Raw genomic sequence first — 16,581 nt, 5'->3', positions numbered from 1 at the left:
ATAAATGAAGTCACTGTTGGAAAAGAAAACCAAGTTGGCTTGTTTCTTCTCATGGCGTCTGATACAACTGTGGCTGAGCTAGCCGAGAGAAGGAATATAAGAGAGAATGAATGGGAGAGAGAGGGGGAGAGAGAGAGAGAGAGAGAGAATGAGAGAAAGAGTGGGGGAGAGAGAAAGAGGAGAGAGGGTGGAGAGAGAGAAAGAGACGGGGCAGAGAAAGAGAAGGATACAGAATGAAAGAGAATGAAAGAGAAAGAGAATGAAAGAGAGAATGAGAGAGAAAAAGAGACAGAGGGAATATGAGAGAGAATGAGTGGGAGAGAGGGGGGAGAGAGAAAGAATGAAAGGAGAGAGAAGGAGACAGAATGAAAGAGAGAAAGAGACGGAATGAAAAAGAGAGAATCAGAGAGAGAGAGAGAGAGTGCGAGAGGGGGAGAGAGAGAAACGGAGGGGAGAGAGAGAAAGAGAATGAAAGAAAGAATGAGAATGAGAAAGAATGAGAACGAGAGAGAGAATCAGAATGAGAGAGACAGAGAAAGAGAGAGAATGAGAGAGAGAAAGAATAAGAGAGACAGAGAATGAAAAAGAAAGGGGGAGAGAGAGAAAGAGAGGAGGGAGAGTGCCTGAAGGACTCCATCCCATCACTGGGAGTCCAGATGCTTCAGCAAGCGGTGCACTGGATTCGTATTAGTGGTCCGCGGGATTTAAAATTATGAACTTGGTGGTCCCTGAGGTCCAAAAGGTTGGGGACCCCTGCTCCAGAGTATCTTCTTGGTATCATATCTGAACCTTTGTGTAGTCCTAGTAGGTGCATTCATGTGTGTTGGGGGGAAATGATACAATGTTTCAATAACCCTTTAATGTAATGTGTTGCCTTCATCCCTCCTTCCTGCTAAGTCATGATGCAAACACATAATCAAAAGGGAAAAAAATCCAGTTTCAGAGAAAGTACTTTTATTTTTCTATACAAGGACAGAATAGGCAAAAAAAGTTTAAAAGGCCACTTACGAAAATAGTCCCACTTATCTGAAAGCTAAGAGAAGTTTTCATGCCCCTACCTTCGTCACTTTGCCACCTATATGGGTGACCCAAATGCCACAACATGGTTCCTTTTCTCCACAATTTGGAGAAAATGGGCTATCTGCAGCTCTGCTGGGTTGATGGTGTTAGCTGACTGATGCCCTTCTACAGCCTGCGGGGAGGCTTTCTGCTTAAGTCTTATGTAAACACTGTAGATTTTGCACAGAAGGATGTAGCCAAAGTCAGCAATAGCTCTTGTTTTCAAATTGCAGAAGGGATCCCCAAGGAGCAGAAATCAAGATAGCCCAAATGGCAGGAGCTGACTTACTATAAAAAGAAAAGTACTAATTAGAAATCAGAGAGGTTATATCATCATCTGCGGATTCTGACCAGCAAGTCCTAGAAAAAGGGAAGACGTTGATCTCACAATTGGCATCACAACAACCAGTTGCGGAAACCTGGTGCTAAAGTTCAATTGTTCACCAGGGTCATCCTGGGAAAGTTCAGACATTCTTGTTTCAAATCCTTCGTTGGTTAGTCATCCGAAATAGAGATTCCCATGCACTTCTGATCAGCCTTCCCCAGAAATGGCTCCCAGATGGTAGATGGAGAACAAGGCCAGCTTGCTTTCCATCTTGGCACTCGGAATGGTCCACACCGCCTTCTAAGAAGGTTAAGATAAACATCCACTTGGAAACAATCTCAGACTGTGACTGCTTGTTGAAGTCCACAATCCCAAGGCAATAATCAGTGTCAATAAAGGCTCTTTGGGGTGGGGGACATGGGCAGGAGGATTGTCACACTAGTTCATCCAGGAGAATTCCAATGTTCTGATGAGGCTCTGAGGGACCGCCTATAGGTTTATTGCACATGGGACAAACACATCGAACTTCTAGCCATTTCACAAGGCACCTGCATACAAAATGGGGGTGGGAGTGTCAAGAGATGGAGGGGTATAATTTGAAAATACAGATCTAAAAGCTTGATTATGACAATCTGAGAAGACCCTAAAGCAGCATTTCCTTTCTGATCAGCATCCCTTCCCAATTTTACCCTCCCTTTCCTGGGCCAACTGATGTTGAGCCACTTCCCACTGAAATGCTCATGCCCATCTTAAAGATACATTGCTCGTGGTGATACATTAACATACCTTATTTTGGCTGAAGGGCTAAATTATGAGGGTACTGTATTTATAGAGTATTTTTTCTTTCTTTTTTAATTTGCAGCAGTTTTATTTAATTTCCTGCTCTCAAATATGTTGCATTACAATTTTCTAAGCCTCAAGTTTTGGAAGCCAATTTACAGGTTAGATTAGATTTACCCAGCATCATTAAATAGCTGTACACAGAATCTAATGTTACCATTTTATTGTCTCTTCCTTATATTACTATCCCAGAAAAAGTGTATTCAAATGTTCTGAACATCTCAAAACATATTTACTTTAAGATGAATAGCAATTCAATATTTGCTTTTTTAGCAAAGAAAATCTGTGCAGTCAGCAAAATGTAAAAATCTTATTAATTTGATCAGATGATTTCTAGAAGTTAAGGATTTATTTAGCTATATTTTTTACATTAAGAGATTATGGGGAGGGATGGTCCTTGGTGCTCACTGAGCTTGGTTATTTTCTTGCAGGCATTTCTTTACCAAACTAGGTAACATCATCAGTGCAGAGAGTACAGGGAACCACATACTGCAGCCCTCCTGAGAAATATGAAGCTAACTTTGTAGATGGAATGCAAGAACAATTGAGTAACTTTCGTCCTGGGAAAGAAGTGGATGAGAAATAAATTCAAGATATCCCCATCTTGATTCTCTTTAATACAAGAAAGGCGAAAGGAAATTCTGTCAGTCTTCAAGATTTGATTGTGACATCTAACAATAAAATAGATTTCTAATACTCCTTGTGGTCTTTCTCTGATGTGGCATATTTCAAAGGGCTGAGAAGCCTTACGTAAAAATTGGTCAGACAGATAACTGAAACAGCCACCTTTGCACATGCATATTGAATTAGGGACAGGGTTTTCAGTCCAAAAAGGAAATGTACTTAAAGGTCTTTCGGCCTAGCAGGACTAATAACAAACTAATCATAAGATTTAAATTTTGGTTAAACGTATTTCAAACCACAATGCTAGTGGCTCCATGTAGGGCAGCTGCACATAACTAAGGTTTCCCAGTTGGAACATAGAAAATTTCTGAAAAAATAGGCCCAGCTTGGCTATAGTCAGAAAAAATTGTTCAGGAAACCTGCTATAATTTAACTCTTAGGTTTTTCCAGTGCAGCAGATGCTGGAATTCCAGTGACAAGTCTGTTACATCCTTGGGGAAAAATTCCACCCCACATTCTTTGGGACTGCATATGAGAAAGGAATAAGGACTTAAGGTGAGAAAGTGGACAAGATAAATAAAGCTTTGAAGACCTGGCTTTCCCCCCAAAGGGCTGGGATAAGAGAAGGTATGGCTTGACATCAGATTTTTGTTGCTTTTAGTGTGCTTAGTTTTATAGTTTTGTTATGATTTTTATGATGTTTTTACTTTTGATTGGGACATGTCCGTACTTGGTTATAGGAAGGAAGGAAGGAAGGAAGGAAGGAAGGAAGGAAGGAAGGAAGACAGATCACTAAAATGAATTTGTAACTCAACTGGCCTTTAGCCCAGCAATTACCCAACTTTCTGTTCCTTTTTAACAAGAGATACAGGAACAAGATTTATTATAATACGTGGACATACTCCGGTTAAATCTTCTATATCTGGACTTTTGTGTGAAACCAGGTAAGCTGAAAGCAACAGCCATCCATGCTGGTTTCAGATGAAGTATGAACTGAAAAGCCCCTTCCCCAGCTGTTATTGTCAGTAGCATGGATGTCAGGGAGAACATCTGATCTTACCAATAATAAAAGCTAAGCATATTTGAGCCTGATATGTGTTAAGATGGGAAACATCTGAACAACTCTGTCTGAATCACTTTGAGTTGTGTTACGAAGAAGAACTGGGGAACCAAAGTAAAATAACAGGATTATTTCACCCTAAATCTGTGACCCTAAGGACACAGATAAACCTCAAGTGATGACTGTAATAAATCCTTCCATTCTCTACCATTCAGTTAGAACTGAAGAAGCTTCTTGGATGAAAAGCACATTTTCAAGGAAAAACAAAGTTGAAAGGAATTATAAATTAACAATGTCCACAGCATATAAGGAGAATCAATATAAAATGTTTTACAGATGGCACATGCCACCTGAAAAATTGGCAAAAATGTTTAAAGATAAATCAGCTAAATGTTGGAAATGCCAACAGACACCAGGATCGTATTATCATATGTGGTGGACGTGTCCAGAAGCGAAAAATTATTGGATTAAAATTAAAACATGGTTAGAAGAAATGATGCAACAACATATGGATTTAAAACCTGAACTGTTCCTATTGGGTATCTTACCAGAGAAATTTAGTAAAGAAAATACATATTTGATTATACATGTCATAACTGCAGCAAGGATAGTATTTGCGCAAAGATGGAAGCAGAGACAATCCCTACAGAGGGAGAAGTAACTAAGAAAATTATGGACTGTGCAGAAATAAATAGAATGACTTTGACAATTAAAGAGAGGAATCGGAATATTTTAAGATATGGGGACAATTTTATCAGTGGTTAGAGAAGAGATATATATAGGATAATGTAATGATATGATATGAGTGAAGAAGAAAGAAGAGAAAGAAGGTAGATAAATGTATTAATAGAAAAGCAAGAAATGTGGGAGAAATGTTATAATAAATGAAATGATAATATTAAGATATGATAGTGGAGGAGTAGGAAGAAGACACAAAAGATGTACTCAAGTAATACACTGAATGATTGATTATGTACTATATGTTTATTTGTCTATAAAATAAAAAAAACTTTTTTTTAAAAAAAAAGGAAAAACAAAGTCCAGTTGCCTTTTGAAAAAGCACCTTTGGGACAACCATGACCTGGATGACTGATAATCTCCATAAATATTTCACTCTAAAAATATTGCTTCTAAATCAGATCTGCTGGATATCTCCAAAACACAGACCTGTCCTGATGCAGAGATGTGTATCCTTCACTAGATTTGCATTCCCTTAGAACTGATCTGGGCATTTTATGGCCCCCGGGCCAAATCTGGCCCTTTGACGGTCCCTGCCTGGCCTGTGTGGATTGCTTTTATTTTGAAGGCAACAGCTACTTTTAAAAAAAATGTATATATGTGCATGCATGCCTACGCACCTTTACAACCCTATTGGTTGGCACTCCACAACAGTCCCAATTTCTCATTTGACTGCTTGGGAAAATTAATGTTCCCCTCCCACCGCCTTAGAACCACCATTTGTTTTCTTCGTTTCTGATCCAACTCACCCATCTTTCCCACTTTGAAGTGGAGTCTAAACGCCTCCCCCACAATCAAATGAACTCGCAAGACAAAATAAGCCTAGGCCTAGATGTTCTTGGCTTCGCTGTTTGCTTCAGGCTCTTGGCTACAGCATCCTGGCACAATTTCCAAGTGTGATTAATTAGCTCTGATAGGTTTTTATCCTTTTAATTCAGGTCTTTGCTTAAACTCCTTCCCCATTTGCTGTCCCTTGGCTCAAATATCTCAAAATACAACAAATAGCTTCCCTCTTTATCATCCTGGGCGCCCACCTCCTCTTCACCACCACGGGCATGCTGGATGCTGAATGAATATTGTGGCTACTCGCCAAGACAAGAGGCACAAGGCAGCTTTTTGGGGCTGTCCTTGGCATCTACTCACTTTCTGTGGAAGGCATGTTGGCATGGCAACACTCCCAGTTCATCTTTCACTTTAAAGTCTTCCAGGCAGACGGCACAAGTCTGCTGCAGAGAAAGAGGTGGAGGAGAGAATGGGCAAACATCACAAAGCATCACAAAACATCAATAAAGAAATTCTCAGTATCTGTAGCTCAGGGTTGAAAGGGAGGGCTCCTTGGTACTCTCTGAGCTTGTAGACGTTTCATTACCCAAACTAGGTAACATCATCTGTGCTAGTCATAACATAACATAGAAAGCACTCACTTGAGGGAAAGACCCCTCAAAGCAGGAATTATGCATGCTTACCTGTTGTAGATTCCACAGCAAACTATGTCTGATTTTTGGGGGACAGATCAATACTTTTGGTGGGAAATAGAAGGAAAAGCTTAGAATGGAAGGGTTCAAGAGGCAAAGTTCTGCCCAGTCATTTGCTTCTAATAATGATTTATTGGATGCAAAATTACTTAGCTCGTGGTTCAAGGTTCCTTGGATATCGAGGCAGATCAGCATGTATCTGGGCTTATTCAATAGCATTGGTCTACAAATGAACCTTCCACAATCCAGAAACTATCTTTGCAGTATATAAACCCTTCTGAGAATGTGGGGTTGTATAGATCTGAGAGAACATCTGTTATAGCCCAAATAGTTCTGGAGAATTGTTTTGTATCATATTTGATTATGGGTCTATCAGCATTATCTAATCCAGTCTTCCCCAGTTAATGTCTTCTAGATTTATGGGTTCTGCATATCTAGAATTTCTAACTAGCTTGGTTGGGTTGGTTGGGTATTCTGGACATGGTAGTTCCAACATGGATAGTTGAAGAAGGCTAGTGGATTCCAGCACACAACAGTTCTTGAAAGTTTCTCGAAAAGATTTTCCTTATCATTTATCTCAAAGATAGATTAAGGCATACAAATCTAAAGTAATTTGCAGTGGATTGTCGAAGATTTCTGATTTCAACAATAGTGGTAATAATATGAATCTCTCCTAAGTTATGCTGCTTTTATGGGTCATCAGAAGATAATTTTTGTTTGGAAAGACAATAAGAGGCATTCAGTTTCAGAGTTCAGAATCCTTTAAGGCTTGTGTTTACCTAAACTTTTCAGGCGAAGAAGCAGTAGCTCTATTTGTACAACATTTAAGCCTGATAAGCGTTAACCTTGATTACGATTTTTGCAACTTAGTGTATTCTATTAGAATGTATTGGGAAAACTGGAAAATAGGTTAATTCAATAACCAGATTAAACAGGCTGTTCAGATAACCTGTTTCTTGCAACAGACTCAGATACCTCGTAAAGGAATAATACATATTCCCTGGGTATAATCTGCCTGACCCTGAGTTTTCTGATCTTTTAAGCTAGAGATGCCAAGATTTGACCTTTTGTCAATTCTACACTCAACTACCGTATCTTTCGGTCTATAAGATGCACTTCCCCTCCAAAAGTGGGTGGAAATATCTGTGTATCTTATAGAGCAAATGTTGCCAAAGCCCCACCCACCTGCTGGCCCCCACCCTTCGGCCTCTGCCTCCCAGCAATTTGCCTCCTTACAGCAAACAGCAAACAGCCTGGTCTACACAGCCTGATTTAACACAAGCAGCTGATTGGCAGTTGGATTCGCCTCCCAGAATACCAATGTTTAGCTGTTTCAGGCTACAGGGATTGCCGCTGCCCATCACTGCCATCACTGCCCATAGGTGCCACCAGCTATCGCCGCCTCCACATGCCCCATTTTCGGCCTCCGTGTGTCCTGTTTTCGGCCTCCACGCTTTCCGTTCCAGGCGGCAGGGATTGCTGCCGCTGCCAGTGCCTATCACCACTGAACAGCGGTCTGGAACACACCAAAAACAGGATGCGCAGAGGCCAAAAATAGGGTGTGCAGAGGCCAAAAATGGGGCATACGGAGGCAGTAATAGGTGGCGGTGATGGGCGGTAATCCACGCAGCCTGGAACAGCTGATTGGCAGTATTCTGGGAAGCTGATCCAACTAACAATCAACTGCTTGTGCTAAATCAGGTTGTAATGAAGCTGATCTTGCTGTTTGCTGTAAGAAGGCAAATTGGTGGGAGGCAGAGGCAGGTTTTTTTTTTTCTTGTTTTCCTCCCCAAAAGCTAGGTGGTCCGGAGCGTCTTATATTGTGAAAAATATGGTATAGTATATACAATTCTCCATTCAACTATATTGTCATATTGGGTTTCCTCCTCTTTTGTTTTCTTCTGTGGATTTTGTTTTTGTTAGCTGATCATTAAATGGAATGATAAAATCATATCATTGGAAGCAGTTTTGAAGGTCTTCTAGTCCAACCCTCTGTCCAGATCAGGAATTTTCAGACGATCCCCAACAAATGTCTGTCCAACTATTGTTTCAAATTCAGAGTGATGGAATACCCATGCTGCTTAACAATCAGGAAAGTCCTCCATATATGGATCTCACTGCATAGATAGCCCTCGAGTTTTGATCTAATGGAACTTGCATATTATGGTTGTAAATCATAACAGTAGCAAAATGTTACTACCATTATGTTTTTTGCAGTATTTGTTAAGTGAATGGGGCAGCTGTAAGCATGAATTCCGTGGTCATTAAATGAACCCATTGTATGCTATGGTGCATCCTCCTCCCTGCCAAAAAAACCTGGAAGCGTGTGCTAGTTTTCAGCATGTTGTAAAATACTTTTCATTTCACCCTGCATATTGCAAACAGCTATAAATGGGGTTATGTTGAGCCAAGTACCATCTATTTTATACCTGCACATCTCATTTTTTCCTATTTAAGTGTGGCATCATACATTTCTCACCACTGAACTAAATTTTACTGGAAAGGACTCAAAATTAAACTTTATTAAAATCATTTTGAACCAGTTTTATGAAATGTTAACAATCATCCCCAACTTTGGGTTATCTGCAGATTTTCTAAACATCCCCTCTCTCTCTTAATCACATTTATAAAAATATTGAACAGTCAGGACAGAATCCCAAGCTAACCTACAACAAACCTTTCTCCTGCAGATATATATTTGCATAACCACACATATACATGTTCAAACTATAAATACATGAAAGGATATCTTGCTTTCATTTTTGCTGAGAAATCAACTCTTTTGACTCATCAGTGGGTTTACTCACCCCATGTAAGTTTAGCTTTCTGGCATCACCTTTCAAAACCACCTGGAAGGAAGGCAGGCAGTAGATTAGTATCAGAGCACTGCTGCTGAATGACCAAAGCAGTCAATTCCATTGAACATTGCAAAGACAAACAGCAGCAGTTGCTAAACAGCAACAATATTAATTGATGCAGAAACCACAGCACAACCACGGACAGACTTTCTGAGTTGGGGAGATCTGGTCCAGCCTATACAATTCTTTATATTTGCATTATTTACACTAGTAGAGTTTCTCACTTCTCAAGCCTTCCTGCCCTCCCTCGTGCATAGCGCATCATTTTGATCATTTCCTCACATTATTTGAAATTTATTATTAATGCTCTGTTTTGCAGCATAGCTATTTGCAGGATAATTGCTCACTCCCCAAAAAGGATGCATATTTTTTTTTCCAATCTAGCAAGATAATTTTATTGGCATTTTAAATTTTAAATGGTATTTAATCATTTCTGCATAGTCAATATCAGTTTGGTAATTCCAGGAGTTGTAATCCTACCATGTCTGGAAAGCAGCAGATTGGGGGAGGGGGAGAAAGAGACCATGCGAAAGAGATCCTAACTAGGTAGTCTCAGTTTCTAAATGTAAACATACTCTAGTGCCGTGATGGTGAACCTATGGCACGCGTGCCACAGCTGGCACGCGGAGCCAAGTTGCCTGGCACGCGCAGCATTGGCCATTCGTCTTCTGGGTTCGCAACCTGAAGCTCAGATATCAGACTAGCTAGCCAGTGCTCATGCGTGCACCAGAAATTGAAAGTTTGTTTCCCGGTGTGTGCATGCCTACCGGGCAGCTCCCCTTACAACGCCTGCAAGGCTGGACTGTTGGCTGCTCTCTTATTTCTCTCTGCTTCCTATCACCATGAGGCCCAGGCCCAGCTGCTCTGCTCCTTGCCCATTTGATTGCCGTCACCGTCTTAATTTTTGGTAAGTTTCAGGTGGGCTGCGGGGGGAGGGGGAGGCCTGGATGTGTGCGTGGCAGGGTGCTGCCCAGGATCGAGGTGTGTTGCCATGGAGGGGGGAGGCCGGGAGGGAGGGCCAGCAGCTTGGCTGGCCGCATACTAGCCACCCCGAGAAGGCCTCTCGGCAAAACTCCCGACTTCTCCGAATGCCTTTTTCTTACCATTGTAAGGGGATGGGCTGCGGTGTGCAAACTTCAACAGCTCTTGTGGCGCCGTCTGCACCGCTTGCTTGGAGCTGGTTTGGAAAGTGAAAAATCACAGACAAATTAGGTGGGACACGCCCCACCCAGATCCCTCCAAACAGGTCTCCCTACGGTAGCCTCCCTGCTGAAAAGCTTTCCTGCTTCTCCTCTAGCTGCATGCTGTTTCCAGCGGCGTCTTGTTGGTATTAGGATGGGTGTGTGTGCAAAGCCGGTAACAGCATGCAGGTAGAGGAGAAGCAGGAAGTTTTTCAGCGGGGAGGCTACCATAGGGAGACCCGTTTGGAGGGATCTGGGTGGGGCGTGTCCCACCTAATTCGGCTGCGTTTTTTCACTTTCCAAACCAGCTCCAAGCAAGCGGTGCAGGCGCTGCTGCAAGAGCTGTTGAAATTTGCGCACTGCAGCCGTCCCCTTACAACGGTAAGAAAAAGGCATTCGGAGAAATCGGGAGCTTTGCTGAGAGGCCTTCCCGGGGTGGCTAGTGCGCAGCCAGCCAGGCCTGCCGCCCCCCTGCCGAGGATATCAAGACAGGCTGCCATGGTGGTGGGGGAACATTGCCGTCATTGCTGCCACCGCCGTTCCGCCAGGGCCAATATCAGTAACAGAGTTGGAAGGGACCTTGGAGGTCATCTAGCAACCCCCTTCTCATGCAGGAGGACTTACTACACATCTGCAGCCCACCCCTGCCTCCTCAGGTGTTAGAGTGGGGGGGGGAATGTTTTTTAAGTGGGGCTCAGAGCAGAGTCATTCTGAGAGTGTCTTTTAGAATTGCTTGGAAGAACAATTTTTCCCCAACAATAATGGTTTGTAAACTGTGGAATAAAACATATGCCTGGAAAAAGTTCTTGCAAAACTTGGACAGAAGGAAAAGAGAGACAGAACTGGTCTCATTTTCAGTAGCTAGCTAATAGTTCATTGTTATCAGTGACTCCCACTGATTCTAAACTCATTTTAAGATTGGGATTGGTTACTACTGAAATTTAAGTATTCAACACTGGTCTCAGAAATCTTTGAGAATCTGCAGAGGTGAAAATATTAGGTGGACATCAGTCATTACTTTATGGGTAGTTCTCAGTTTACAACAGTTCATTTAGTAACTATTCAAAGTTAGAAGAGCACTGAAAAAAGTGACTTACATGATCATGATCATGTGATCATGTGATCAATTTTTGCAAATTTCTGATAAGCAGAGTCAATTGGGAAACCAGATTCACTTAACAACTGAGTTACTAACTTAACAACTGCAATGCTTTACCTAACAACTATGGCAAGAAAAATCATAAAATGGGGCAGAACTCACTTAACCATAATAATTTCTAGATATTTTAAGAGTAGAGAATTCAAATGTTGAGAATGATGCATTATTTCATCTCTTTTTCTGCACTAGGTACCACTGTTTGATTTCTTTTCATTTTATTCAAATAACGACAAAAAACCCAATACAGTTCAGTATGAATTGGCTTTCCAGTCCTTCCTTAATGCACTTTTTTACATTGGTTATCTAGTTTAAATGCCAAAGAAAAATCAATATATTTTTCAGACTTTTGGAGGATCACACTGTCAATCGTTCATACTGCTCAAAGCTATTTGTTTAAGGCAAAACTAACAGGTATGAATTAAGTTTTAGCTAAAAAATGGAGCTTTAATTCCAGAAGTCCATTCTTTAAACCTGGACTTCTGGAATTAAAAGGCTCTGGATTAAATGGTAGTCCAGACAAAAGATTGAGAAGAGTATCTTGCTTTTAGACATGATAATAGTTGTCTAGAAAGTTGAGCTATGAGCTATTTTTACATCAACAGAAATTTAATTTCTTACCTGGTAAAAATGCAAAGACAAGGAGTACAATCCCCTTCATGCTGGGATTGGTTCTGGACCAAATCTTACTTGTGAGACAGAAACCAGCTCTCAGCTCTCCTTGTGGCTCCTTGCAAAGCATCCCCCCCCCCCACGCTCCAACCCCTGAGGAGGCAGGGGAGGGCTGCAGGTGTCCTGGTTGATCCCAAGGGGCTCTGGGAGTGGATGTGAATTCATCCCACAGCCCTCTCCATCCCTCCTCTGTGAAATTGCTTTCTCCCAGTCGCTGGTGGTCAGCAAATTCAAAAGGAACCCCCAGCTGAGAATCACTGCTCTAGATTGGTTGATTCAGGGGATTTCTTTAGTGTTAACTAATAGTGTTAGCTATTTTTGTTACAGGGATAAATTTGAATTAGATGCCTCATTTTTTAAAAAAAATTGTGTTTTTTTAGACTCCAAGTCTTGAATACTCAAAAAATGAGTACATCGAAAAAACTCAAAGCAGATAGTGGAAGATCATTCCAAGAGGCCTGGAGAGAGTCATTTGGAGTGATTGAACGCAGTGGGAAAGCATTATGTACTTTGTGCAATGAAAGTGTTGTGTGTCGCACATCAAGTGTCAGACGACACTTTGACACAAACCACAAACGTGTTGCTGAACTTGGTGCAACTGAAAGAAAAGAGTTTATTGCAGGGAAAGTGAGGAACTATCATTCCCAGTCTCTTAGTTTTTCCAGCTACTTGTCCAGAACAAATCATCTGACAACTGCCAGTTTTAAGTTTCACTGTGCCTAGCAAAACATGGCAAGCCCCTCTCTGATGGGGATATTATTAAAACGGCCATTTAGTCTGCGAGTAATTCGCTTTTTCATGATTTCCTAAACAGGGATAAAATTGTGCAATGCATCTCTGAGGTGCCACTTAGTAGAAATACTGTTAAAGATCGCTTCCAGCGCATGGCAAGTGATGTTGGTCAGCAGCTTACCACTGACTTACAAAAGGCAGCCTGTTACTCCATGTGCTTGGATGAAAGCACAGATGTAAATAATCAAGCAAGGCTAGTGGTAATTTTGTGTTATGCTGTTGGTGACATCATGAGAGAAGAGCTGATGAAACTGGTGTCTTTGCCTGAAAGAACACCACGGACAGATATCTACAATGCTGTGTGGAGGCTTTTTTGTCACAAGACGTAAGACCAGAAAAAGTGGTTTCAATTACTAGTGATGGGGCACCTTCTATGGTGGGGGCAACATCTGGTTTCATACAGTTGTTTGTTAAAGAAATAAAGCATAAAGTCATTCAGTTCCATTGCATTATATACCAAGAAGCTCTTTGTGCCAAGGAAAGCAGCAAAAAATTTGAAGATGTCCTCAAAGATGTCACAAAAATGGTGAATTTCATCATGGCTCGTGCTCTGAATTTTCAACAGTTTCAAGAACTTCTCGAAGAGGTTCAGGCACAGTATAATTGTTTACTTATGTACAATAATGTCCGGTGGCTGAGCAGAGGAAGAGTCCTGGAGAGATTTGTAGCCTGCTTGGATGAAATTAGGCTGTTTATGAATGAAAAACGGCAGGAATATCCACAGCTCACTGATATGGCCTGGGTTACCAACCTTATGTTTTTTACAGATTTTACAGTACACTTCAATGTACTGAACAAACAACTACAAGGTTTTGGGAAAATAGCAGAAAGGATGTTTTGTGATATCAAAACATTTGAGAGAAAACTGAAAGAGACATTGAAAGTGGGCAGCTGAAATATTTTCCAAATCTAAAAATGCATTTAGAAAATTCTGCAGTATTTGCAGACAATCCTACAAGCCATCAGGAAATCTACAAGGAATTTTCTAGCATTGTAGCAGCTGCAAAGGTGAATTTTAATAACAGGTTTTTGCAGTTCTGTAAGATGAAGACAACCCTGGGTTTTCTTACTTCTCCAGATAAAGCCAAATTTGCAGAACTTGATCTTTCCTGCTTACATTGTTTAGATTTAGAAAATCTGGAAATGGAGCTACTGGAATTTCAAGAAAGCTCCATGTGGACAAATAAATTATGTGACCTGTGTGAAACACTTGAGAAGATAGAAAGAACTGACAGCACAGTTAGTTCTGACACAGTTACTTGTATTTCTGAAAATGAAATCCTTAAAGTGTGGAATTCTCTGCCATATAAGTTTAAGTCAATGAAAGCACTTGGGATTGCTTTCCTTACTTTGTTTGGATCATCTTATGCTTGTGAGCAGCTGTTTTCAGCTTTGAATTATATCAAATCTGACAACAGAAACAGACTTACAGATGAACTGAGTGCTGCATGTGTTGCTCTCAAACTTACAAACTATGAGCCAAGGCTAGAAAAATTATCAGCAGGCATACAACAACAAAAGTCACATTAATAAAAAGCATGCCAAATGCAAAGTTTTACATTTCAATAAAAAGTTTTTTCTATCATTGAAAGTGCTGTTATTGTGTGGTTTTTTCCCAGAGAAAAGACATTAATCACGTATGAGTTGTTTTTTCTAAACTAAAACCTCAGTATTCAGGTTACTGTATTTTTTGGGCTGTAAGACGCACCGGTGTATAAGATGCACCAAGATTTCAAAGAGGTAAGCAAGAAAAAAAAGTGTTTGCCCTCCCCAGCCCCCAGGAGCACTCTGCAGGCCTCCCAAAGGCTCTGTGCACCCTGTTTTTGCAAAAAAGGGGGCCGTTTTTCACAAAAACGGGACGCACAAGGCGAGACTTCAGGAAGCCAAAAATGGCTGTATTCAGTGTGTAAGACGCACCAACATTTCCACCCTCTTGTGGGGGGGGAAGTGCGTCTTATACTCCGAAAAGTACAGTAAATTGCCATGTTGGCACTCCAAGATAAATATATGGGTTTTGGGTTGCGGTCTCAAAAAGGTTAGCCACCACTGCTCTAGTGAATCAGATACATTTTCTGTAACAGGTCAACAAAAGCTCCAGCGTTTCCAACATATGATAGATTAAAGGGCAACTGAATGGCAGGGCTTAGTGCTTCAGATTAATATATTAGCACTAATGCAGTTACAATCAGTAGTTCTTAGAAATTTGGTTTATTCAAATAGAGTTTATTGGTTTATTCCACCAGAGTTCATGTGCTTTGATGTGTCTTGCAAGGGCCTGGGCAGGATACTTCTGTATATATGCAACCCCATAACATCAGGCTGGCATAGGTGGCTTTGTGCTGATGGGTATATAGCTGGCATGGTCTAGAGCAAAGTCTAGGGGGGCAGGTTTCAGAAAGCATGAAACCATCTATGCCAGCCGGAGTTCTAGTCCTGCCTAAGGTGTGAAAGCCAGCTGCGTGACTTTGGGCCCATCACCAGGTGACTGGGTTTTAGTCCTGCCTTAGGGAAGAATTTGGGCCACTCTCTTTCAGTCCAATTTACCCACAGGGTTATTGTGGGGAAAAGAGAAGAAGGGAGGAATATTGTGGGTATCTGCCACCTTGAGTTATTTATAAAAACAATAAAGACAGAATATAAATAAACAAGCAAATAAACAAATCCCAAGCACCAGTTGCATGAGGAAGATCAGAATATCCAAATGTTTTTAAACACAAATTTGCAGTGGTTTTTGCATGTCAAAATTACAGACAGAACTCTTACAATGTGCCAGGAAGGTGACATTTAGGCTCCTTCCTTCACCCACTTGTAAACAAAGCCTTTCTCTTGAAAGAAAAAAAAAAGAAAAATGACTTAAATTGCTCATTTACCTCTTTGTATCCAAATCTTTCACTTTGTGCTTGATGCCGAAGTTTGCTGCAGAAAAAAAAAATGGAATATTTTTAGTGATCATCAATGAACATCTCCAATTTGCCTGATGTACGAGTAGTTCTTGTTTTTTGAACTCAGGATTACAAAATCTTTTGTTGTCATTGTCATGCTGCTAAAGATGGAAACAAGAGTTTCTTTGGAACTTGCCACATTTAGACTGTGGGGGTTTTTTGCCTTTGAAAACTTTGCTTTATATGTTAGGAAGTACCAGAATTTTTAGCTAGACTTTAAGTTTTTCTAATCCTGGCAATAAGTTTTTGTTCCAGTAACTGACAATTTTACCATCTGTGATGGAAAAGCACTAAAATGTATATCCAGTCCAACCCTTCATAGCTATCATCCCCTGATGGCAAATATTGGTGAATGGATTATAGTTTTCCTATAATGATAACATTATGATCCATTGTGGCTTTAAACATATGACTAAATATTTGTGTATTTTTTTTAAAAGGAATCTGTGTTGATCAGTTTAGTACACACTCAATTAAGTACACACTTAGCATGGGAAAGACTGTCCCTGGTTTATTTTGACTTTTATTATTATTCCATAGGCATTTTACCTTATTTAATCCCACTTCTCAGAGTAATTCCTCGCTAATAAAATCAAGTTTATAGGTAAATTATACAGGAATGATCATAGTGGATTTTATAAAAAACGCTGGAGAAAATGTTTTCAGACTACGATATTGCAAATATAATGGTTAAATATACAATAGAAAGTGAAAGTTGTGGGATTCTTTCTTTCCTTCACGGATAGATAGAAGTCTATCTGAAGGATGGGGGAAAACTAGATATTAGATTCTCCATCAAACTTGGATTTCTGGGCAGACTGAGTCATAAAACATTCAAAAGGATAAATCATGTTAAGCA

At 40.6% G+C, this 16,581-nt stretch overlaps 1 protein-coding gene across 6 annotated transcripts in view; it reads right to left on the bottom strand.

The window, feature by feature from the left end:
* Positions 1-938: 938 nt before the first annotated feature.
* The window catches only part of LOC131203806 (RING finger protein 122-like), a 74,167-nt gene continuing 58,524 nt past the window's right edge, over positions 939-16,581 (bottom strand). The window contains exons 6-9 of one of the 6 annotated variants that reach the window (XM_058194430.1): positions 15,651-15,696; positions 8,929-8,970; positions 5,790-5,872; positions 939-1,684 (exon numbers count right to left, since the gene is read on the bottom strand). In XM_058194430.1, the coding sequence (XP_058050413.1) occupies positions 1,555-1,684; positions 5,790-5,872; positions 8,929-8,970; positions 15,651-15,696 (301 nt within the window). In that variant the 3' untranslated portion in view covers positions 939-1,554. Of the gene's footprint in view, positions 1,933-5,789; positions 5,873-8,928; positions 8,971-15,650; positions 15,697-16,581 lie in introns of those variants that run through there. The other 5 variants (XM_058194431.1, XM_058194433.1, XM_058194432.1 and 2 more) reach the window with 5 other exon arrangements.

This window comes from Ahaetulla prasina, chromosome 9 (assembly GCF_028640845.1).
Source record: "Ahaetulla prasina isolate Xishuangbanna chromosome 9, ASM2864084v1, whole genome shotgun sequence".
Taxonomy (NCBI): Eukaryota; Metazoa; Chordata; class Lepidosauria; order Squamata; family Colubridae; genus Ahaetulla; species Ahaetulla prasina.
This window is presented reverse-complemented; position numbering and strand designations above follow the sequence as displayed.